Source organism: Nicotiana tabacum, chromosome 20 (assembly GCF_000715075.1).
Source record: "Nicotiana tabacum cultivar K326 chromosome 20, ASM71507v2, whole genome shotgun sequence".
NCBI lineage: Eukaryota > Viridiplantae > Streptophyta > Magnoliopsida > Solanales > Solanaceae > Nicotiana > Nicotiana tabacum.
The window spans coordinates 16,558,110-16,583,267 of NC_134099.1; the positions used below are offsets into that span (position 1 = coordinate 16,558,110).

The 25,158-nt window shown below is 37.5% G+C and overlaps 1 protein-coding gene across 1 annotated transcript; it reads right to left on the reverse strand.

The window, feature by feature from the left end:
• Positions 1 to 281: 281 nt before the first annotated feature.
• Positions 282 to 21,529, reverse strand: LOC107768951 (serine/threonine-protein kinase 1). The gene is made up of 18 exons (XM_016588128.2): positions 20,601 to 21,529; positions 19,150 to 19,238; positions 18,945 to 19,052; positions 18,672 to 18,779; positions 16,418 to 16,508; positions 15,923 to 15,975; positions 15,452 to 15,514; positions 15,266 to 15,310; positions 14,938 to 14,973; positions 13,261 to 13,316; positions 9,826 to 9,907; positions 9,584 to 9,718; positions 9,356 to 9,458; positions 3,217 to 3,361; positions 2,503 to 2,701; positions 1,235 to 1,435; positions 908 to 993; positions 282 to 667 (listed from the first exon to the last, which is right to left on the reverse strand). The coding sequence occupies exons 1-18, from the start codon at positions 21,334 to 21,336 to the stop codon at positions 568 to 570; spliced, it is 2,436 nt and encodes an 811-aa protein (XP_016443614.1). The 5' UTR covers positions 21,337 to 21,529; the 3' UTR covers positions 282 to 567.
• Positions 21,530 to 25,158: the final 3,629 nt, after the last annotated feature.

The window sequence follows — 25,158 nt, forward strand, 5'->3', positions numbered from 1 at the left end:
GCAAGGTGCAAATTCTGAATCCGCTGGTTTAAATTCCATGACAATGTCATGAAATTTCACACGTAGAATATAAAACTCCACGACACGTCTATGTTTCAATCATAGAGGCTGCAAAGTGGCTATTTGTAAATTTTACCCAATTACTCGGGCCAAAAGGAGGAAGATTGAAATAACAACGTACTTGAACTGTCGAAATTCTACAGAATGCTAATCAAGTTGAAGTGAATTATTCAATTTTTAGTTCCATTTCTGGAAGTAAAATAAGAGCTCAAACAGTGGTATGAAATATAAGACAAATTCGCTCATATAAACAAGGTAAGTACAAAACATCATAGGATCCATTTTGTGCTCGCTGCAAAATAATCTGAAAAAGAACAACCCCCCCGCCCACAAGAAAAAGAAGAAGAAAAAACAAAACAGAAATGAAAGGAAAGCAGCATTTATGCATGCTTGGTCTGGAGCTGAAGAGAGAAAACTACCCCAAGATTTAGGAGATAAGAAATGCACATATGACTACATTTACACGGTGAAGAAAATCTTACGGTTTCAACTAAGAACAAGAATTATTTACAATCGTAAAATAGTTCTGAGTGTATCACAGAGGTTCTGAATCGTTTGTTGTTCCTGAGATGCTTGCATTTCCTGAAGAGGCATCTCTTCATAGCACCTACATTCAAAAAATGATATCATCGATTCATTTGGGCATCACCAAGGAGAGAAAATGATGAAACACAACATGTCTTGAGATTTTTTCCTATTAAATTAATAAATTACTAATATTCAAGTTATAATAAAACCAAGGACACAGACATAGTAGTGAGTCAAATGGACTTCATCAAAAAAATAGTGAGTTGCATGAAAAGATAATATTTGAATAAATTACTGTCCAAGGATAATATGATCATACATCTTATGATATGCTAAGGCCTGAGCAAGATTCATTAGTGTAGGACTCGAGGTTAGTCTCTGGTACACACTTGGAGGAAGGGGAACCTGCAATCCATCAACTAATAATAATGAGTATAAAAGGAGAGAAGCTAAAAAGAAAGGAGCCGTGGAAGCAGCCACTAATGCTTGCATTAGGGTAGGTTGTCTACATCATTCCCCTAGGTTGCGGCACTTCCCCGAACACTGCGACAACGCGGGATACTTTGTGCACCGGGCTATCCTTTTTTTAGAAGGTAAAAAGAAAGGCCCAGAATAAAGGTCTTTGTAAGGAGGAGGTAAAGAGGACCTCATTTTGTCTGCTTCGGCCCTTCTTGGATTGAGAATCACCGGAGAATAGTTCCTGCATTGCTTCTACAGCAATCTTTCCACTATTATCCCTTTGCCAGTCCCCAAGCACATCGTCAGACAAGAGTGCTATTGGTGATATGTCGGTTGCTCTCAGAAATGGGATTGGCACCGTGTTACCAGCCGAGTATATGGACCAAAGCTGGTATATGCACAAATTAGCAGGAGTCAGAATCATACTTGCACCCGTTGAACAAAGAAAAATAAAGTAATGCAGTGACAGCCAAAAGCAAGATCTTATAACAAGGAAAAGTAGTGGTTAGTGTCGATGGAAAGGCAGTTTCACCTCATGAAAACACTTTGCAAGAGATGCATATAAATAAACACAAAGCTAGAAATATAGCCAGTGGCGGAGCCACATTGAACCAAGGGGTGTCAAGCGACACCCCTTTGCCGGAAATTACAATATATCGCTAGATAGATTTTTTTATTTTATGTAGATTTACTGTATGTCGACTCCCCTTGACTTTTCGATGTATCTAATTATTAATATTTTGACACCCCTTGGTGAAAATTTTGGATCCGCCTCTGAATATAGCTATTGGGAGGATGTCTTTCTACATTGAAAGAAAATCTTGAAAACTCACAGTGACTTACAGTACCGACAAGCCTAACCTCAGAAGTAAGCCCAGCATAACAGAGCTATGATTAATTTACTACTTGGACAGAGCTCGAAGAGGTAAAGAATGTGTTTCAGATGCAACATGTTACTTTAAGGAGATATGGCTCAACGAATAATGGAAATGGCCTAATACTACAGTGCAAACTAAAACTTAAAGTGTGAAACCTCAAACTCGTAGCTATAAGTTCATCCTGTGTCTTTCTCTCTGCTTATGTAATTAAGAATCTACAGATGTTAATATTGTTGCCACTTTCAAATAAAAGGAAAAAAAAAAAAGAATCTACAGATGTAGGATCACTTGTGATGAAACGTCTGAATATATATGTCGATCAAAATTTTCCGTAGTGCTTTGGGAGAATTAGTCCGATTACTGCCCACTCGTGGGAACTCACTGGTTTGTTGTTGTTGTCCGATTACTGGTGGTTTAGATAGTTTTTCCATGAAATTGAACCACTTCCTGAGTTGACAATTCGGTAACTTAAGGGTATAGCACAGAACACATTCCTCGCATTATGGGATAGGGTAGAAATTGAAAGAGATTTCACACTTTCATCATTGCAGATTTCATGACAGAGCAATTAGAGTACCTTGTCCAATGCTTTCCGACTGACAGTTTCGCTTTTTAAGGTTCCAGTATTATAGCCACCACTACTAACAGTTGCTTGAGATGTAGTACTTCCCTTTAGGCCCGGGTCAGGAGAAGGGAAGGTTCCAGGAGAAGACACTTGCATGTTCTGTAGTTGGGACATTCCAACGGGTGAACTGACATCAACGTCATTGAGCAACCTGACAAGAAGTGTACATTTTTTAAGAAATGGGCTACTCGAATGCATTACCACTAAAAAGATACTCTCTTTTCTCTCTCTGTCTGCAAGTTTACTTTTACTTTACTGTTGATCCGTTGATCGTAGTTTGGAGTTAGGAGTAAGACCATGGAGGCAATCTGGTTTATAAACAGTTGAAACGACATAGCCACCTAGAGACCAAGCTAGTTACTATAAGAGGTTAGGCTTTATTAGTAGTATAGGTTAAAGAAAGAAGACAGCCATAACCAAGAGAACCAAGATCCACGGTTCAAACTTCAAAGTAATGCCAAGATCAAACTGTACATAAAGTTGATACTTAATAGAACTTATCAGTCTGCTATTTAGTACCAAGATCACCTATGAGAGAAGACATGACCAGCAAAAAAGTTTCTAAGAGTGAATTTAAGTGACAAGGATGAATTACTTTTCCGATTTAATAGGTTTCACCTTCGCAATAAACAAGTCAATAATCAGATTAACAGGGGGAAAAAATACCAGGGAACATTTGATTTGCCAGCAACAGTGGGGATGGAAGGACTTCCAGCACGCTGGAGAGTAGATGATACTTCTGCATTTCTGATGTGACTAGCTGTCTTATCCACATCAGTTCCATCTCGGACTATCATAGTCCCAAAATCACCTGGTAAAACACATCCAACATATTTGTTCAGACTACTTAATCTTCAAATAAACTTTCATCGTTCAGGACGAATTGGCATATTTTAGTTAATATTTTCAGAAATAGAGTTCAATAGTTTCACCAATGTTACATAGCAAGCCCTAAGAAAAAACTACAGGATTTGCCAGTCACCATGTTCAAACTAACTCCCAATTGTCTGAATTAAGATGACTCCCTTGACAAGCATAGAGATATGATACTCCAATAGTGTACTATACTAGAGTTAAGTAGAGATATGTCAGAATTAACGCCTGAAAATACAAAGCAAGTCCCTCACTGGTCCTCATATTAACTACATATGTAACAAGCTCGGTACATATGATTTATATGCACCAGATTGAGGGGGGGTGTTAGAATAGTTATGTAAATAGTAGTAAATAACCCTAATCTCATATGTATTAGGAGTAGGACATGTTATGTATATATATAGGGCTCATTGTATCATGTTTAACATATGAGAATAATATCAATTTTCTCCCGTGCTTTCTCACAGTCTCTTTTCTGATGAGAAGAGATCGTTGTGCGTCATTCCAGCGACATTCGGGAAGAAAGAACTCAGTCACCGTGCAATTTTCCGGTGACCTAAGTGACTGATTGCGTCAAAGTCACTAATTATAAGTATTGTGCAAAATCCGACACTACCAAAAGGTTCCCAAGAGAGATCCGACCAAACTCCTGAAAAATTCACCGGAAAATACTCACCCACGCGCCCCCACGCGCCTGTTGGAGATCTGCTTCCGGCGGCGCGTCTGTCACACGCGCCGGCGCGTGTGACCTCTTCCGGTCAGATTTTGAAAAAGTTTCTTCAAGACAGCTTGCTCTCCTCATAATTCCGAGCCTACCCATCTAGTTCAAACCAAATTCTGACCACTTTGAGTTTTTCCGGTGACTACATTGATTTTTTCCGGCAGCTACAGTAATTTTCCGGCAAAAACAATGTCTCTTTCATCTATTTCAGCGAGTTTTCAATTGATTCTTTCTGTTATTTGGTGATAATTTTATAGACCTCACTTCAATCCAACAATGTCTTTGGGAGTCGATGCTTTCAGGTCTAAAAACCCGGGTTCTGGCAGTTCCGGTGTTATGATTACCTCAGAACCTTTAATGGGAAGTTCAAACTACTTAGCTTGGGCTTCGCATGTCGAGTTGTGGTGTAAAGGTCAAGGAGTTCAAGATCATTTAACAAAAAAGGCTAGCGAAGGTGATGAAAAGGCCAAAACACTTTGGGAGAAGGTCGATGCTCAGTTATGTAGTATCCTGTGGCGATCCATTGATTCCAAGTTGATGCCCTTGTTCCGTCCATCCCAAACATGTTATTTAGTTTGGGAAAAGGCTCGTAATTTATACACTAATAACATATCTCGTTTCTATGATGTAATATCACGAATGACAAGCTTGAAGAAACAGGAATTGGATATGTCTACTTACTTGGGACAAGTACAGGCAGTCATGAAAGAATTTGAAATGTTGATGCCAGTTTCTGCTAGTATTGAAAAGCAACAAAGAGCAACGACAGAAGATGTTTCTAGTTCTTACACTCGCTGGACTCCCCAATGATCTTGATTCAGTACGTGAACAGATTTTGGCTAGTCCAACTGTCCCCACGGTTGATGAATTATTCCCTTAATTACTTCGCCTTGCTGCAGCACCAAGTCACCCAGTGAGCTCATCACAGACACTTGACTCATCTGTCCTCGTATCCCAGTCAGTCGACAATCGGGCATCTCAAACTATGGAGAATAGACGAGGAGGTCGTTTTGGAAGATCTAGACCCAAGTGCTCTTATTGTCATAAACTTGGACACACTCTGACGTGTGCTATTCTTTACATGGTCCTCCACCCAAAAATGCTTATGTTGCTCAGACCGAGACTACATGTAACCAGGGTTTTTCTTTATCTGAAGGGGAGTATAATGAGGTCCTTCAGTATCGAGCAAGTAAGCAGACATCTCCACAAGTAGCCTCTGTTACTCAGACTGATACTTCTGTTGCTGGTAATTCTTTTGCTTGTGTTTCCCAGTCTAGTACTCTTGGACAATGGGTTGTGGACTCAGCCGCTTCTGATCATATCTCTGGTAATAAATCACTTTTGTTAAATATTACGTATTCACAGTCTCTTCCCACTGTTACTTTAGCCAATGGATCTCAAACTAAAGCAAAAGGAGTTGGACAAGCGAATCCCCTACCCTCTGTCACTCTAGATTCCGTTCTTTATGTCCCTGGTTGTCCTTTTAATCTTGCATCTGTTAGTCGTTTGACTCGTGCCCTCCATTGTGGTATATATTTTATTGATAATTCTTTTATTATGCAGGACCGCAGTACGGGACAGACGATTGGAACATGACTTGAATCAGAAGGCCTTTACTACCTTAACTCACTCAATTCCTCCGAGGCATGTCTAGTTACAGATCCTCCGAACCTAATTCACAAATGTTTAGGACATCCAAGCTTATCCAAGCTTCAGAAGATGGTGCCTAGTTTGTCTAGTTTGTCTAGTTTATCTACATTAGAGTGTGAGTCATGTCAGCTCGGGAAACATACCCGAGCCTCTTTTCCTCGTAGTATTGAGAGTCATGCAGAGTCTGTTTTTTCTTTAGTTCATTCTGATATATGGGGTCCTAGCAGAGTCAGTTCAACCTTGGGATTTCGTTATTTTGTTAGTTTCATTGATGATCATTTTAGATGTACTTGGATTTAATGAAAGATCGTTCTGAGTTGTTTTCTATATTCCAGAATTTTTGTGCTGAAATTAAAAATCAATTTGGTGTTTCTATACGCACTTTTCGCAGTGATAATGCCTTAGAATATTTATCCTCTCAATTTCAGTAGTTTATGACTTCTCAAGGAATTATTCATCAGACCTCTTGTCCTTATACCCCTCAGCAAAATGGGGTTGCAGAGAGAAATTGAGACTGCTCGCATACTTCTCATTGAATCTCATGTTCCGTTGCGTTTTTGGAGCGATGCAGTTCTCACAGCTTGTTATTTGGTTAATCGGATGCTTTCCTCTCCCATCCAGAATCAGATTCCATATGCAGTATTGTTTCCCAGTCACCCTTATACTATGTTCCCCCTCGTGTGTTTGGGAGCACTTGTTTCGTTCATAACTTAGCCCTTGGGAAAGATAAGTTAGCTCCTCATGCTCTCAAGTGTGTCTTCCTTGGTTATTCTCGTGTTCAAAAGGGATATCGTTGTTACTCACTTGATCTTCGTAGGTACTTTATGTCATCTGACGTCTCATTTTTTTAGTCTAAACCTTTCTTTACCTCTTCTGACCATTCTGACCACCTTGATATATTTGAGGTCTTACCTATACCAACCTTTAAGGAGTTTACTATAGCTCCTCCTTCACCTTCCGCCACAGAAGTCTTACCCATTCCAACCATTGGGGAGTCTAGTGTGGCTCCTTCTAGACTCCCCGCCACAGGAACACCACTCTTAACGTATCATCGTCGTCCGCACCCAGCATCAGGCCCAGCTGATTCACGTCCTGCACCTGACCCTGCTCCTACTGCGGACTTGTCTCTTCCTAGTACATCGATTGCACTACGAAAAAGTATACGAACCACCCTTAATCCTAATCCCAATTATGTCGGTTTAAGTTATCATCGTTTGTCATCACCCTATTATGCTTTTATATCTTCTTTGTCCTCTGTTTCCCTCCATATGTCTACAGGTGAAGCATTGTCTCATCCAGGATGGCGACAGGCTATGATTGACGAGATGTCGGCTTTACATACGAGTGGTACTTGGGAGCTCGTTCCTCTTCCTTCAGGTAAATCTATTGTTGGTTGTCGCTGGGTATATGCAGTCAAGGTTGGTCCGGATGGCAAGATTGATCGCTTTAAGGCCCCGTCTTGTTGCCAAGGGATATACTCAGATATTTGGGCTCGATTACAGTGATACCTTCTCTCCCGTGGATAAGGTAGCATCAGTCCGCCTTTTTCTATCCATGGTTGTTGTTCGCTATTGGCCTCTCTATCAGCCGGACATTAAGAATGCCTTTTTACACGGTGACCTTGAGGATGAAGTTTATTATGGAGCAACCACCTGAGTTTGTTGCTCAGGGGGAGTCTCGTGGCCTTGTATGTCGCTTGCGCCGGTCACTTTTATGGTCTAAAGCAGTCTCCTCGAGCCTGGTTTGGTAAGTTCAGCACAGTTATCCAGGAGTTTAGCATGACTCGGAGTGAAGCTGATCACTCTGTGTTTTATCGGCACTCTGCTTCGAGTCTCTGTATTTATCTGGTGGTCTATGTTGATGATATTGTTATTACCGGCAATGATCGGGATGGTATTACTAAATTGAAGCAGCATCTCTCTCAACACTTTCAGACTAAGGACCTGGGCAAACTAAAGTATTTTTTGGGTATTGAGGTCGCTCAGTCTAACTCAGGTATTGTGATCTCACAACGGAAGTATGCCTTAGATATTCTTGAGAAGACAGGAATGACACGTTGTAGACCTGTTGACACTCCGATGGATCCGAATTCTAAACTTCTGCCAGGACAGGGGGAGCCTCTTAGCGATCCTGCAAGATATAGGCGGTTGGTTGGTAAATTAAATTACCTTACAGTGACAAGACCTGACATTTCCTTTCCTGTGAGTGTTGTGAATCAGTTTATGGATTCTCCGTGTGATAGTCATTGGGATGCAGTTGTTCGCATTCTTCGGTATATAAAATCAGCTCCAGGCAAAGGTTTATTGTTTGAGGATTCAGGCCATGAGCAGATCGTTGGATACTCAGATGCTGATTGGGTAGGATTACCTTCTGATAGACGTTCTACGTCTGGATATTGTGTCTTAGTAGGAGGAAATTTGGTGTCTTGGAAGAGCAAGAAACAGAATGTGGTTGCTCGGTCTAGTGCCGAAACAGAATATCTAGCAATGGCTATGGTGACATGTGAGCTAATTTGGATCAAACAGTTGCTAAGGAGTTGAAATTTGGTGAGATTAGTCAGATGGGACTTGTGTGTGATAATCAAGCTGCTCTTCATATTGCGTCAAATCCAGTGTTCCATGAGAGAACTAAACACATTGAGATTGACTGTCACTTTGTCAGAGAAAAGATACTCTCGGGAGATATTGCTATAAAGTTTGTAAAGTCGAATGATCAGCTTGCAGATATTTTCACCAAGTCCCTCACTGGTCCTCGTATTAACTACATATGTAACAAGCTCAGTACATATGATTTATATGCACCAGCTTGAGGGGGAGCGTTAGAATAGTTATGTAAATAGGAGTAAATAATCCTAATCCCATATGTATTAGGAGTAGGACATGTTATGTATATATATATCGGGCTCATTGTATCATGTTTAATATATGAGAATAATATCAATAATATTTTCTCCCGTGCTTTCTCACAGAAGGAAAGAAAGCTACCATTTAAGAAACTGAGTAAAGTCTTTTAGTACGAGCCAAAAAATAAATCATGTCTTTCGGGATGATGTCAGTAGTAATAATATTGGTTAAATATTCGCGAAAGACCTTCTTCAATTGGGAGAAAGGGGTTAAGTAACTGTGGAGGGTCTCAAAACACAGTGGATGGGGGTAATTTTGAGCTGAGCGTGAAGGTAAGATGGCACTGAGAAAAATGCAACAGCTTTTAGATTCGATTAAACTAGACAACAATCTGTCAGACTTAGTTATAAAATCACATGTTTTATAATGAGTTATCTGATAAAATATCAAAAAATAGTCTTGCATTTTTATGTTTGGCAGACAACAAAATCAGAGATCGAAATAATAGTTTGGCGGTGAGAACCAAAGAATGAGATGTATAATATGTTTGATTTATTCTTCTTCAAATTCTCCATAAAAATAAGATAATTGAACTTCCAGGATATGTTCAGATACAACTCGTTATCAATTGTATCTTGCTTTCTCTCTCGCAACGAACAGAATCTCCTAGAGAACCTCAGTCAAATACACAATGCAAGATGAAACTGTAGGTTACCTTCTCCAACAGGCTCCAAGCTTGTAGAAGGTGCATCATCATTTTTAGGCTTAGAGGGAACAGTATCCCCAAATTCATCATTCACTTTTGGACCTCCCATGGCCTGAAATTGGAGAAAAAGGCTTTGAGAAACAGAATCTCACTTTCTTGGTGGGGGGTTCACTCCATGCTCAATAAGGAAACACCAAAGGAAGTTCATAAAAAGGGATGTAAATTAATCAGGCGTACCTCGTCTCGTTGTGAAGGAGTCTCTGAAGCAATCTTTTCCGCTTCCAAGGCCATTGATGCCCGAACTTGCTTTGCTTTCTCAATCTTCGGCATCATTACAGAAGCTCCAGCTTTGGATTTTTCGATGAATTTATGCTTTTCAATGTAAATGGAAGAAAAATTAGTATATGGCAAAGACCACAGGGCTCACGAGCTAAACAAACAAAACAATTTGCCAAGTGACAGTACACTTATACAAATACCTTTAGCATCTCTGAGGCAGTTGGACGAAGTCGTGGGTCTTTTGTAAGGCACTTGGCAACAAAATCATGGAATACAAGAGACCTGAAATAATCAACAATCCATTTCCAATTCCTAAATAGATAACTAAATGAGTATGAAGAGGAAGGAACAGAAGGATGGCAACTAGAATCTTGGCCATGATTTTACGATACTGAAAAAGAAATTTCATTCAAGAAGGAGAGGTTACATGGGTGGCAAAATATTCTTCAGCAGGAAAACAAAAAAAAATATGATTTAGCAAACAAAAAGAAAAGAAATTTCATCTATCAGCACCCACAATCTGAGTTGCAGGTCTACAGGAACCATATTCCCAAAAAACCATTAGTTTTTTTACCGCAAAGAAGAAAGGAAAACTACAAATGAAACTTAGATTTCTGAAGCAGTAGCCACGAGGGCACATGGACCAGAGGTACAAGGATCTACCGTCCTTTTCCAATCCAGAGGGCATTTCCATGTGGTCATACTTTCCGATGCTTTCCTTAAAATTAAACAACGATAAACTGATTTTCTGAACCTATTATAAGGCACTTTAGAAGAGGATTAAACGGAGACCTGTGCTTCACTTCTTCTATCGAAGTCGAGACATTACAACATATCATGCATGTAAGCTTTAAATGCTCACAGTAAACGAGATACAACATATTATGCATGTAAGCTTTAAATGCTCACAGTAAAGCAGAAAAAGCATAGCATGGATACTCGGTTAAGAGCTCAAAGTTCTATATTCGTCTCCTTTTGACAGAAACTTAAGAGCTTTTTAATTTCCTAATCACTATGCATAATTGAACTCTAATGGAATGAGAAGAGCTACACAGTGACAAGTACAGCCAGTCAAATTTGCTCCCAAGGCCGGTTCAGTCGTAAGAGCAAAGCACTTGACGCATGGTTAGGTGAACGTCACGAGTTCGAACGCTGCCTAAAGCTTAGTCTTCAAGTGGAGAAGGGTAGAGGGGCGCATCCATTATCTATCGATTTAGAATAGTGTGGCATCTGACCCTAGGGAATTTCTCGGTTATCAACAGTAGTATAGCCAGTCAAAGCAATTCCAGAATTTTTACTGATGCAAATAATAAGCCAATACATAGAAGAGCATCTCAGCTGCAAAAGAAACATGAACTTAATAATATGTTTTTGTTTAGATAGGTTGAGAAGTTTGAAGTTATTTCCTGAATATCAGCCTGTCAGTGTTTGGTGCGTAAATTTAAAGACGGCATGATTGAGACTTTTTTTGATTAAGTAAGAGATATTATAAATGGCATCAAGAAGATGCAGAAATATAGATACAAAAGATTTGTTAGCTCCAGTACAAAGAGTCCTATACTAATGTTAAAGAGCTAACAAAGTCCAAAAAATTGTCAGGGGAGTTTACAGGTGTTAAGGTACTCCAACTGTACAAAAGTAAAAGACATTTAGCCTTAAGGAAGTGGTTTGGAGTTGCTATTCCATCAAAACATCTCCTATTCCTCTCATTCCAAATACACCAAAAAATACAGAAAGGGATTAGTTTCCAGATTTTCTTGATGGTTGTACCAACTTTCCAACTATTCCATGATTGAGACTTGATAACTATTAAGATAACGAGCTATTGACTTAAAATGTATGAAATTGTTATCCAAAAGGCAATCCAAAGCAAAAAAAATTTAATGAGTAATATTTGCATCCACTAGTTTCTATTCTGAATATTAGTATAAACCATAAGATAAGTGGGTCTGTGCATAATTGCTAAAGTTTAACTTGACTAGCTGGACACAAGTAATTATTATGCATGTCATGTGGCACAACCTCATTATTTTACAAAAATGTGCAACTAGCACATCTTCAAGACTTTAAAGGCTTGATTTACACTAATCGGCAGCAAAGTGATATTTTGATTCCAAAAAGGGTAGTTATGGTTAATTTTTGCTTGAACATATTTCACCACATTCCAGAATCACAACTACAACATGTATTAGAAGGGAAGTAATTGACAAGGATATAAAACACAAAACAAAGTGAAACTGAAGCAGACCAATCACTTTTGCTCAAAATTTCAGGTCAGCAATTAATCTACAAAGATGCAGCCCATGCCCAAGTTACATGTCTATAAGCATTACATGGGCTAGCAATGCTGAATATGGTATTTGGAAACTAGGAACAGGAAGAGGGAATTATCAATGCAAAGTTTTATTTAGTGAAGAGAAGTCATTACACATTTTTGGACATATATACAAATGCACATTGGCTGTTAACCTACCCAAACCATCCTATTTTATCAGTTTGGAATCAGATATGCTTCACAAAACTCAAATAGGCAGAGACAAGACACACTCTTCAAGAGAATGGCATGATGACAGACAGAAGATATAACTCGTAAATTAGAATAAGATTGTTGAAATGGAGTACGACAGGTGTGTTTTCTTTTCTTTTTCTTTTTTGGTAGAAGTACAACGGAAACGTTACGTGAAAGAAAGATATCTAACTAAGTGCAAATGCAAGTTATAAAGCTCAACAATGTTATATAGAAGTGGATGTTAGATCTCTAACATTCTAACACCCAACATATCCATAAAACAAATGTCGAAGAAGTACAGATATTAAGATGGATTCGTGGTCAAACAAGATTTTAGTTTGACAAGATTAAAAACTACGTTGCGCGAACTCTCCAAAATATTGTCTCCCACGTGTCGGATCCTCCAAAAATGCACTGCTTTTGGAGAATCCGACACACACCCGGCGACATTTTCGAAGAGTCCAAGCAACATAGATTAAAAATGACCATATTAATATATAAAAGTGCAAGCAGCACATATAATTGATAAAAAGAGAGAAGGTCACCTGAGATGGTTTGACCATGTCCTAGGTAGACCTCCATATGCACCTATCTATAGCTATACCATAATAGTACTATGACAAATGGTGACAAAAAGACGAAGTAGACAGTAAAATCATAGAAAGGGAAGTTGTCTTGAAAAACTTACACTCTTTGAAACAACGCAAACTTAGCTACGAACATAACACAATGGAAGCAAAGCATCCATATAGACTATATCATAAGTTGGGATCCGGCTTAGTTGTAGTTATTACACTTACTTATATATTAGAAATTTTTTCAAAACGGGTTTTAGAAATTTGTATATCCATGTAAGGAAAATTGTGAGATGTTAAAGAACCTTAGTCTTAAAGTATTCCTAACTTCCAATAAAAACGAAAATTATTTAAAATGAGAATGAAATGGACCTAAATAGAGCGGGATGGATACATTGATGCATAGTTGATTGATCCATCAATAAAACAAGTTGCTCTAAGTCTTGCAACTGATAGGAATAGAGTTTTACATGAATTGTTGCTCAAAAGGAGAGTGGATATAAACCAAAAAACAGCTGAATAGAAACCAACATAAAGAATAGAGGTCAAACCATTTCTCTTTGTCCTCAAGCATTGGAGCTGGTTCAATGGATATCATAAATAGCACCTATCAAAAGTTACAGATATATCAACTTTCTGAAGATGTAGTTTCACTTAAGGAGTCCAGAGGAGATTCCAAATTATAAAGCATGCCAAAGCTTTAGCAACTCAATCTATAAGCATTCATCCTTGGTAGATGGATTATATTCCCATTGTCAATATACTCAAGCAGATATAATGTTTGATTAAACTTTTTTTTATTGTTATAATGTTTGATCAACTTCTGCTCTTGAAGCAGCATTCTTGAAATGTTTTGATATTGATTACCAATACATAATTTCTTTTGATGATGTTACTAGTTTATTGATCTAACAAGGGAATTCCTGCATAACAGATATGTAAACTTATATTAAAAACACACAAAAATTCACAAAGAGCAGCCAGTCATCATATCTGTTCCAAAAATGTGCAGAAAAAGAATAAGGTTTCATTAATCAATACAAAAACTACGAAATGAATTATATAAATGTATTTCATCTTTCTTGTCAAATGTCCAGTTATTTACTCTTCACCTACACCACCCTTTAGGAACCACCGCCATAGTGGAAAGGGAAACAAATAAGAGAAAAATAAACTATATCTCAAAATAAAGGAGGCACAGGATGAAAATTATCCCCACAAAAAGAGAATTGAGGAAGCAAAAAAAGAAATAATTATTCGAAAGCAAAAGAAGGAAGCACACCAGGTGGAAGAAAAATGATGTGCGTCCTTAGGCTACCTATGTCACTGACGTCAGATGTCAGCACAAAGCAAACAGTTCAAAGCTACCACCAGCACCCCATCATGATACCTAGCGGTAGTTAAAATATCATCTCCGGAAGCACTCTTCAAAAGATCATATACTCTAAATACGGCCCAAATAGCAATCACATAAGTGGCTATACTCTCAGATTTGAAAGACGCGTGATATGTGATAACCTTTTTTTTCTCTTGATGGGAAATGTTAATAACTCATAAGTGAACAAAGAGCTATACTCTAGGTAAGACACTGACCAAACAGAGGAGGAGACTCACTGGGAAAGGTGGACAGACCAAGCCTCAGCCTACTTGATCAAATAAAAGGTCTCAGTCTACTGGAAACTTATTTCTTTGACATCTCACGGCCTTGAATCATTTATGATGTTAAACATTTGCATTTTATTCAGTATGTTTAGTGGCAGGATAATCCACAAAAGGAAGACACGTAATTGTGTTGCCAGGCTCAGTTTCATCCAAAAACCATGCTGCATAACATTAGAAAACATCAATGCACTGGCAGAATCAGCAATATAGATCAACTTTCATCGTCATGTCAGATAGTTGTTTATGAAGTAAGATGATATCATTAAAAAGTATCACGTATATGCAAAGGTTACAAAAGAAAGATTAAGTCATCCCAAGTACAAAAGAGAGATCAGAGTATGTCTAGGGAGCTGACAAAATCCAAAAAATGATCAGAGCTATTACACGGGAAAAATAAATCCAGCTAAAAGGATTTAGCAAACATCTAGCGTCAGGGAGCAATTTGAAGTTGAGTTATCAGATACCATCAATCATCATGTCAATATTTTACGAAGTCAAGTCCATCAACATGAGACAACATGCAATGCATGTCACCTAATGTAAATTAGTTAAATTAAAGGACTAACCCTCATTGGATGCACTGTTGCCCTCGGAGGAAGACCCTGAAAAAAGGAAAAAGAAAGAAAGTTCAGCTCCAGCAATATCATAACAATAGGCAAAACTGCCTCATTAGGAAGTATCTTAGATACAAATAATTTAGCAGCAAACAAAAGTTCATTCTTCACATTGTTTAAATTTAAAAATAAATATTAAATTTAACACGGGGCATTAATGATACAAACAAAAGTTCAACATGAACACATAGAACATAGTGCTATGTCTCGGATGCAATTGCAGACAAATAAGAAAATTTATCAAAAAGAAAAGGCAGTTCAGAGATTCAACTAGATGTACCTCGGCCATTTCAATAGCAGACACTCCGAGAGCCCATACATCTACCTGGTGAATATCAGATAATAATCAGAAAACTAAAAAGAATGAGTTTGCACAAAGCCAGGATAGTTCACACAATTATTGGGATTCAGATAAACTCCAGTAAGCACCACCTTGAAAAGATGGAAAACGGAGTAGACGTGATACCTTTCCATCATAACGACTTTCTTGAATAACTTCTGGTGCCATCCAATGGGGAGTGCCAATAAACTAAAAATAAATGTACTAACATCAGGAACTTTAGCAGATAAAGAAACAGGTCAGAAACTACTTGGCAGGTTGAGCAGCATACAACAACAACAACAACAACAATCCAAGTGGAATCCCACAAGTAGGGTCTGGGGAGGGTAGTGCCATACAGCTAAGTCAGAAGGTATTAGCGAGTGATGTCAAGCCAAATCAATAAAAGCAGAAAAGGAATATACATGATGGATTCTTTAAAATTAGTGGAGGACATGGAACATCAATTAGCCATCATCTGTAGAGCAACAGCTTCTTGTTTTCTTGTTTATATTTTTGTTTTTCTGCTTCACCAAAAAGCACACTCTGACAATAAATGATTGCAAAATTTTCAATGCAGCCCTGCGTATAAAATGAGGGTAAAGGCATAATACATACCGTGTTACGTTTCGACATGGTTCTAGTCAGCTGTGCAGCAACACCAAAATCACCTGCTCATTTAGAGAAAAGTTAGTCCAGCTTTCCAGATTGTGTAAAATCCAAAAAGATTTCCCTTCAAAACTAGCTAGCAAGATTCTGATTCCTTTATTGGGGGGTAAAACAAGATTCCCATCAGTTGTAATTTGATTTAGCAATGATGAAGTAAACTTAAGTTGTAAGCCAATAAGAATTTAAAACAGTACACGGTATGTAATGTATCTAACAGAAGTGTTCTAATGTATGGCTATCTGCAAAGAGCATAATTTGCATGGAAACATGACATCCAACCTAAAGCAACATCTAATTAGTTGAAATTCTTATATAAGAAAATTTTGCATTCAATTTTCTGATACACCAAACAAGAAAATAACCACACTTTGAAGATGTGATATAATAAATAATTAATATAAAATCAAAATTAATAGATGTTAAAGAGATAAAGAAAGCACTCACCTAACTTAACCTCTCCTTGATCAGTCAGCAAGATATTACCACCTTTAATATCTCTGTGCACTTTAAAAATAGAGTGCAGATAGGAGAGGCCCTACATCACATCTAACATTAGTTCAGATGCAAATATTGAAAGAGGGCAATTTAAGTAGTTTTGACATTATATAATATAACAACAACACACCCAGTATAATCTCACAACTGGGGTCTGAGGAGGGCAATGTGTACGCAGACTTTTACACCAAAAAAAAGAAAAGGTAGAGAGATTTTTTCCGATAAACCCTTGGCTCAAGGAAAGATGAAAAGAAAGCAGTAGCAATAAGCAGTAACAATAACAAGATAATAAGAAAACGAGGAGAAAGAAACGTGTAATACTAGAAATCTAACAATAATAGAATACAACACTAACACTAATATCTAATACTATTGGTATGGAAAAGAAACAGGCTCAACTACCTACTAACATTCTACCTTAATTCTCGACCTCCACACATTCATATAATAGAATATAATATATTCTTCTCAAATAATTCATAATTCCACATTGACAGAGACACGAGTTCAAAAGGATTCAATATGGGAACAAATATCTTGTCTATGAAGCAAAGCATAGCAAAGGGTTATCGATTCATGGGTGAATATATGCACCATAGAGGAGTGTGTGCTTCAAACAATGACACATAAGATGATCCAATGGAAAGCGCTTGGTTCTTTGAAGCTCGACTTTGAGGAGTTGTATTAATATCATAATTATTGTATATTGAACTCTGAAAATTTAAACGGCATCTCTATCCTCATAAGGTAGGGGGTAAGATCTGCATACACACTACCCTCCCAGACCCCACGGTGTGGGATAATACTAGGTATGTTGTTGTTGTTGGACTCTGAAAATTTGAAATAAGTTACTTTGATTGGAATTTGATTATGATAGTACTAAAATCATATATTTTTGGCATATTTAAGTTTCCCTTAGTAGTGCACTTCAACATCACATTTTTCCCTTTTAAAAGCACTGGAAATGAGGCTGACTCAGAGGTAGAATATTGCTTCGATGGTAGCACCAAACTCTAAATGTGTAGTACGACAATATAGGGTCTCCCAGAATTGTTTGCTTCCAAGGAATTGATTATTTGGGGTAGCATATGCAAAAGAAAGGGAGAAGCCGTATTCTAGCTATGTTTTATAAGTATTTAAGGCAATGTTTGTATACACAATTAGGCATTTAGGCTAAACTTGAAAAGGTAATATATTTTCGAAGAAGAGCAGCTTTTATTTCCACCACAAAGGTAGAGGAAAGTCTCAAAGAAAGCCCCCGTCTTACAACATCCTCTAGTAGTATCATAGGTTATGAGTCACAAATGTAGGAGGAACGTAACAAGTCTAAGGGGGGAGTCACGAATCATGGCCTAAGGACTTTATGGATAAGCACAAAGTTTGTACGCTTGTAAACTTCACCGTTTTCAAAAAAACAAAAAAAGAGTTATTTTGCTTTAACTATATTTTAGATGGGAGCTAAATCGAAACAACTAAGGAGAAGCAAAATAGAATGGAAAGGGAGCATTTATACTATTACTTCGTAAAAAGAAGGGATCATTCACAGTATTATCTCTAGTAGCAATCATAAAGAAGAAAAAGTTAAGTGGAGGATTCCATAAACCAACTACGCTAACTTCTGCAACCCTCTAAATTTGAATAGAATGAAGGGGAAAAGAACCCCTCGAGAAAAGGTCAAGTGCACGACCTTGTATTCTAAGTATCATATAATAACATTCTAGAAAGCTTTACATGCCAACAAAATATAAGGCTACATATTTCTCAACAAAAAAAAATTATATATATATATATTTACCTTTACTTTGTCTTTTATCTTTGATCGCTTTTTGGTGTACTCATATAGCTCCTATTTGTATAGAAGATTGGGCGTCTTTTGTAGAGAATCATTTTCTGATGTAAATTCTCTACTTTTTGGTATACTTCCTGTATACGGGAGTTCTCTCCCTTTTGATTAATACAATTTACCTTATCAAAAAAAAATATAGAAACACATTTTCAGGAATTTTGAATATATATATATATATAAATAATTATATATATGCACTTACGTTCAAACCCTAAAACAATATTTTAAAACAAGCACAACTTTTGGTATACTACTTGTATACGGGCGCTTTTGGTTTTGGTTCAACCATTATCGATTTTTTTTTTGAGGACACTAATGAAATTTATTTACCTTTTCAAAAAGGAAAATAAAGCATACCTTCAATGCCTCTCGACAAATAAATGCTATTTGATACTCCTCTAAAGCTTCATCTGTGACATTCATTAAGTCAGCAACACTTCCACCTCCACAATACTCCATTACTATCTGCCAACAAATTAATATTCCTCATAAATTCAATCAACTGGAAAGCTAATAGTATAGGTTGCAGAGATTATAAAGGGAAGAAATGGATATGGAAACATTTATCCAATAAATCTGACGGAGCATGATTTAATTTAGAAGTCCAGAAAAATGATGACCCTTCCATACCCAAAGGTACTCTTCTCCTTGGTAGCTACCAAGATAGCGGACAACATTTGGATGACTGCACTGTTGCAACATCTCAATTTCACCTCGAATTTCCTCATAGCCTTCCTCCTAAAGAAAGCAAATATATCTATAATTATAGAGAGAGGCACAAAAGAACCAGTAGGGATAAGCTAATATTAGAGTCTAGAGCACAAAGTAAGCATACCCCTTCAGATAATGATATGACTTTGATGGCAACCATCTCTGATGTCCTCAAGTCTCGAGCTTTATAGACAGCCCCATATGAACCTTTCCCTGCGAGTATCAAAGCCCTCCACTTTCAGCCACTTCTTATCACATGTCAATAAACATTATGGTAAGATATAAGAAAAAAGTAAAATGCACCATCATTGTTATCCAATCGCACAGATTAGCACCAAAATCCAATTTCTTCTAATATTTATAGTCAATGTTGGGCCTTATACAGCAAAACCATTATCATACTCATTCATAAGATAAGACAAAATCGCGCTCACAATTTGTAGGACTTCTTTTAGGAGTATGTTCAAAGTCTAGATTATTAAAAGTGCTCAAAACAAGTCAACATTATACAATTTTCTGACCTTTCTTAATAAAGAGAAAACGTTGCATCAAGTGCAAAACTACTACAAAGCTCTGCACAATAACCTGATCTCATAAGAATGCTCAATACATAAATACTCGTTATCAACAAGTGCCAACTATGAACAATAACAACTACTACTACATCTATGCATCAGTACCAAACTAGTTAGTCTCAGCTATATGAACAATTGGCATCCATTCTACTCTATTTGCACCTGTTTCATTCCAATGCTCAATACTATAACTACGGCAGAGCTAAAGGGAGGCAAGGAGGTTCAATTAAATCTTCTACGTCGAAAAATTATACTGCAGAAATAGGGGGGGGGGGGGGGGAGGGGGAGATTAGGTTGAAATAATAGATCTTGAATCACTATTCTAGTGTAGTGGCAAGGGGGTTCAAAAATTGCTAAAGATAACAGGTTCAAATCCTAGGTGTGACACTCTTTAAGTGTTTTTTCAAAATCCCCTTGCATGAATTTTTCTTTTTAAAGAGTGGTGTCTGGGCCAACTTGCGTGTACCTTGATTATTCCACTGGATACTTGCTACTTCCTACCAGCACGGGTACCAGTAACTCTGCCCACCAAGGCTAAGGTGGATGGGCAAAGATCAGAATTTTTTCGCTGGGGTTCTCCACCTAACTTCACTGGCCAATAGGCCCCACAGGGGTGCATTCAGGGGCGGATTTAGGGGGCGCAGGGGGTTCACCCGAACCCCCTTCGCCGAAAAAATACATTGTATATATAAGGCAAAATCTGTTTTTTACCTCTATATATTAAGTTTTGAACCCCTTAACACAATCCAAAAGTGTAGTTTAGTGGTCAAGGGGGTTCAAAATCTACATAAGGTCATGAGTTCAATTCCCACTAGATAAAAAAAAAAAAAAAAAATTGAACCCCCTTCGTGGAGATCCTGCCTCCGACACTGGGTGCATTCCCTTGTATGAATTTATGGCTCCTCCTTTAGCTATAACTAGTGATTGAGTAAAACATAACAGAATAAATTCCACTATTGAAATCATCTAAAGCAAATAAACAAGGAAACTAAAACTTTACCAAGCTCGTGGAGCAATTCATACTTAGTTGAAGGATCTTCCTTAGTCACACTATCCGGTATTGAACTCGAGGACACCTTACTCCCCTGAGGCCTCAATGTAGTACCACCGCCACTCCCTTCCTCCTCAGACGCAGCACGATTCCTTTGTCTCCCAATCCCTCCAATCTCACCTACTGCTTGCATACTAGCCACTGCTCTACTCATAGTTGCTCCCACACCTTCACTTTTAATTGTTCTCCTCACCAGCGTCCCCGAATCGAACTCATCATTATCCTTCACTACAAACGTCGAAAATTTACCTTCCTCATCCTCATCTTCATCATCATCATCCTCATATCTCGCTCTCCTAGGACTTTTTTCATCTCGATCCCAATACGACATATAACGAGCAGTGTGCTGCTGCGGTTGATGTTGTTTAGGAGTGGTGAATTTTGAACTTCGATCGGTTTTCACAATCATCGTGCCGGAGATTGATGCCACGTCATCGTCGGATCCGCCTCCGAAGTCCTTAGGGAGGCGTTTGAGTAAAGGAGGAAGTGATTCGTCATCGTTTAGGTCATCTATTACAACGTCGTCGTCTTTGCAAACCATAGTGGCGTAGAGGTCTGATGAATTGTCTACTTTTTCCTCGGCTTTCCGGTCATTGTCGTGGATGACGACGGTGGAGTAAATGTCTGATTGTTTCGCCGGCGGGGGCGGTTTCCGAGATCGCCACGACGACGGTCGAAATTCCATTTCTGACCTCAGTCTCTATGTGAAGTGCTGGACGAGCTGGAAGATGATAGTGGTAAGAGACAACTTTTTATTTACTGACCCAAATTTCTCGCGAATACTCCACTCCCTCCTTTACCAGCTCAACGCAATCTTTGAAGTTTATACAAAAAAAAAAAAAAAAAAAAAAAATGGAAACGGTCCAAAATTGGAGTCCGGAACTTTTTGTCATCTAAAAAAGTTACATTTATATATAACGCCAAAACATACCACGTTATACCTTATCGGTAATTTTTGTCAAGTACGGTGTATTTTTGCATTATATGTACTGATATTTACTGCACAGGTATAGCGTTTTATATTTTCACGCTATATATAGCATACAAATATAGCGCGCTATACCCCTAATTAAATAATCCCCTTCGTCTTCTTCCTCGATCAGAAACGATCCCTCCCCCATTTTTTTACTTTGAAGCAATTTCTGGTCTACCCTCCCAGCGTCTTCTTTAAAAAAAATTGTGGGCCTTATCCGTCACAGAAAACGTTAACAACGTAGGTCCCACATCATAGTACAGCATCGTATTGTTGTGGTTTGACTCTTTCGGACTCAAATTTTCACATAAAACACTACATTGAGGTATTTCAATTTATTTTATGTCGAAACTTATATAATAATGCATATTTATTAGTTGATTGAATGTGTTTCCATGTTGTTTTGTATTTTATTTGCGAAACTAGTATGTTATATTTATCCGGACTTAGATATTAGTGTTCTAAAAAAATGAAAAATTGAGAAATATTTTTTTTGTTAATATCAGGATTTAGATATTATTGTTTCCAAGCCGGTTTGTGTTTTATTTTTGCGAAACTAGTATGTTATATGTATTTAGTGAATGTTATGTGATTAAAATGTATTTGTTGTTTATATTTAGTTTAGATTATTTATTAACGTAGTAAATTGTAGAACCTGTTAGCGTAGTAAACTGTAGAGTATTTTAGCGTAGAATCCCTGTAGTTTAAGTATTGCTTTTATTGGTAGATGAAAACATATGCTTTGTACAATTAAATAATTAAAAATTAAGAATTTAAATTTTTAAAACAAACACACACAAAATTATTAAAATATTGAATTTGACACACATAATTATTCATGATAATTTGGTGCTACTGGGCCTCAAATATCGAGTCTGGAACCCAATAGGTATATATATACTTTGTACAATTAAATAATTAAAAATTAAGAATTTAAATTTTTAAAACAAACACACATAAAATTATCAAAATATTGAATTTGACACACATACTTATTAATGATAGTTTGGTGCTACTGTGCCTCAAATATCGAGCCTGGAACTCAATAGGTATATATACTTTGTACAATTAAATAATTTAAAATTAAGAATTTAAATTATAAAACAAACACACACAAAATTATCAAAATCTTGAATTTGACACACATAATTATTAATGATAGTTTGGTGCTACTGGGCCTCAAATATCGAGCCTGAAATCCAATAGGTATATATACTTTGTACAATTAAATAACTAAAAATTAAAAATTTCAATTTTTAAAACAAACACACAAAATTATCAAAATATTGAATTTGACAAACATAATTGTTAATGATAGTTTGGTGCTACTGAGCCTCAAATATTGAGCCTGGAACCCAATAGGTATATATACTCTGTATAATTAAATAATTAAACATACAATTAATGTTGTTTAATTTACAGTTGACGACATGGACGCGTCGCCTATACATCCTGGTCATTACTCTCGTGAGATATTAGTGCTACAGGGCGATCATAGGTCCGCCCATATATGGGACGGGGAGTTACTATCCCAGACTCTATGCGCTAGGAGAGTGGACGATCTGTGGGATTTTTTGAGGCGCAGAGAACCAAGCTTTGCCTTCTGGAAATTGCAGATCCTTGTTGGGATATGCCTTCTGGAAATTGGCTTTAAAGTGCCTCATACAGTAATGGTGGTAGGCATAAGGTTCTTGCCATGCAAACAAGTTTTCCACAGAACTTAAGTCAATATCCAAGTTGAAGTGATTCCCGTTTAATGTGTCCATTTCGCATGCGTGGGTGGGAATGTATTTACCCACTTTCCACAGACCTGTCTTCTTCTTGCTCGCACGCAACATCCAATGACATGGCCAAAACCACCTGCAACAAACAACCTTGTATACAACCGGACTTGACTCACATACCGTCATCTCACGACACTCTTTTATGTTGTGCATTTTACAAGCCATGCTTACGCGCGCTTTATCAGGAAAAAACATGCCCTTTGCCAGCACCGTTGATCTAGACTCATCTCACATTGTTGTCCGAATTTCATCAAAATCTCTTATGAGAGCTTTCACATCTGGTATGCTTGGCAAGTTATCAAGGTAAGGAATCTCACTTGAATGAAACGGCACTTGGGACTCGTACACACTTCGTCTAAGGGAGGTGGAGCATACTCTCTGGTCGAATCAGGTCCTTCATTCTCATCCTCCTCATCACCATCCTCACGAGCAAAGGGTGTCTTGTTTCCAGATTCATCAACATTGTCATCGTAATCATTGTTCTCTTCCTCACTCTGTGCATCTGCCAGATCCCGATTTAATACGTCGTCTTCGGGCAATTGAGTGAGTACATGTGGTTCAACTTGCTCGTTTTTACTGCACAACCAATAAAATAATAAGCTACAGAAATTAATAAATAATTTCCATATAGTTGTATCACTTCACTTACAAGTCGTAATGTGATAAAATTCCATGATGGACATTTTATTTAGGTGATGACTACCGAATGGACAACCATGATCCAACACACCAAAACTATGCTTGGGTTCATAATTTGTAAAATTCATATCTGGTCGGTACCCCTTGTTAAATGTATGAGCGTTAATACAAGTTCAATACAACAAAAATGTAGAATCGTAACACAAAGAAAAATTAAAGTTTACCACTCGTCTTGTGAATTAGGAAAAGCAGGTGGTGATAAGTTTAAATCAAAGAAAACTCTTTCATCCGGAACCTGTCCGGCAAAAACTATTCCAGAATAACCACTCGATGACTGGGGGTTATCCGGAACCTGTCCGGCAACCTCATTGTTGGAAACGTCCTCGACCTTGACGTACATATCCAACATTTTGATTACAAAAAATTCTCAGTATTCATTTGGAGTCCTCAGAAAATTCCTAAAAGTTTCATCATCGTATATGTTTAACTCTAAGTAAAAAGCAGCCCTTTTGCGGAGTGACGGAATACGAATATCTTCCGATTACTTTAAGTATCACTCGGTGTTTCCTCACACTTATTTTTTTGCATAACAACGATATCAATTTATTGTACTCCATTGTAAGTGGTAATTTAACATGACCCTGTTGAGATATACTATACCTCACTGAGTTATTATCCATCACAACTTCACCCCTTCCCCAATATAATGAAACTCTTATTCTACGCTCTTCAGACATTATGGAAAAATGCTTGAAAATTTAACAAGAAGAAAAGATTGAATGGGAGTTAGAATTTTTTGTGAATGGATTTTCCGAAAATCCTAACTAGTTTATATAGGAAATATGTGAGCCCGAGGGTTGATACATTCACTTATTGGTGGGACCATAAAAAGGGGTATAGCGCGTTGTATTTGTACGCTATATAGAGCGTGAAAAATATAGCACGCTATACCTGTGTATGTAAATGTCAGTACATATAACGCGAAAACACGCCACGCTATACCTTAACGGCAAAAGTTACCGTTAAGGTATAATGTGGTGTGTTTTGGCGTTATATATATAAATATAACTTTTTTTTACACTTATTTACGTATCTTTTGTCCAAAAGACAA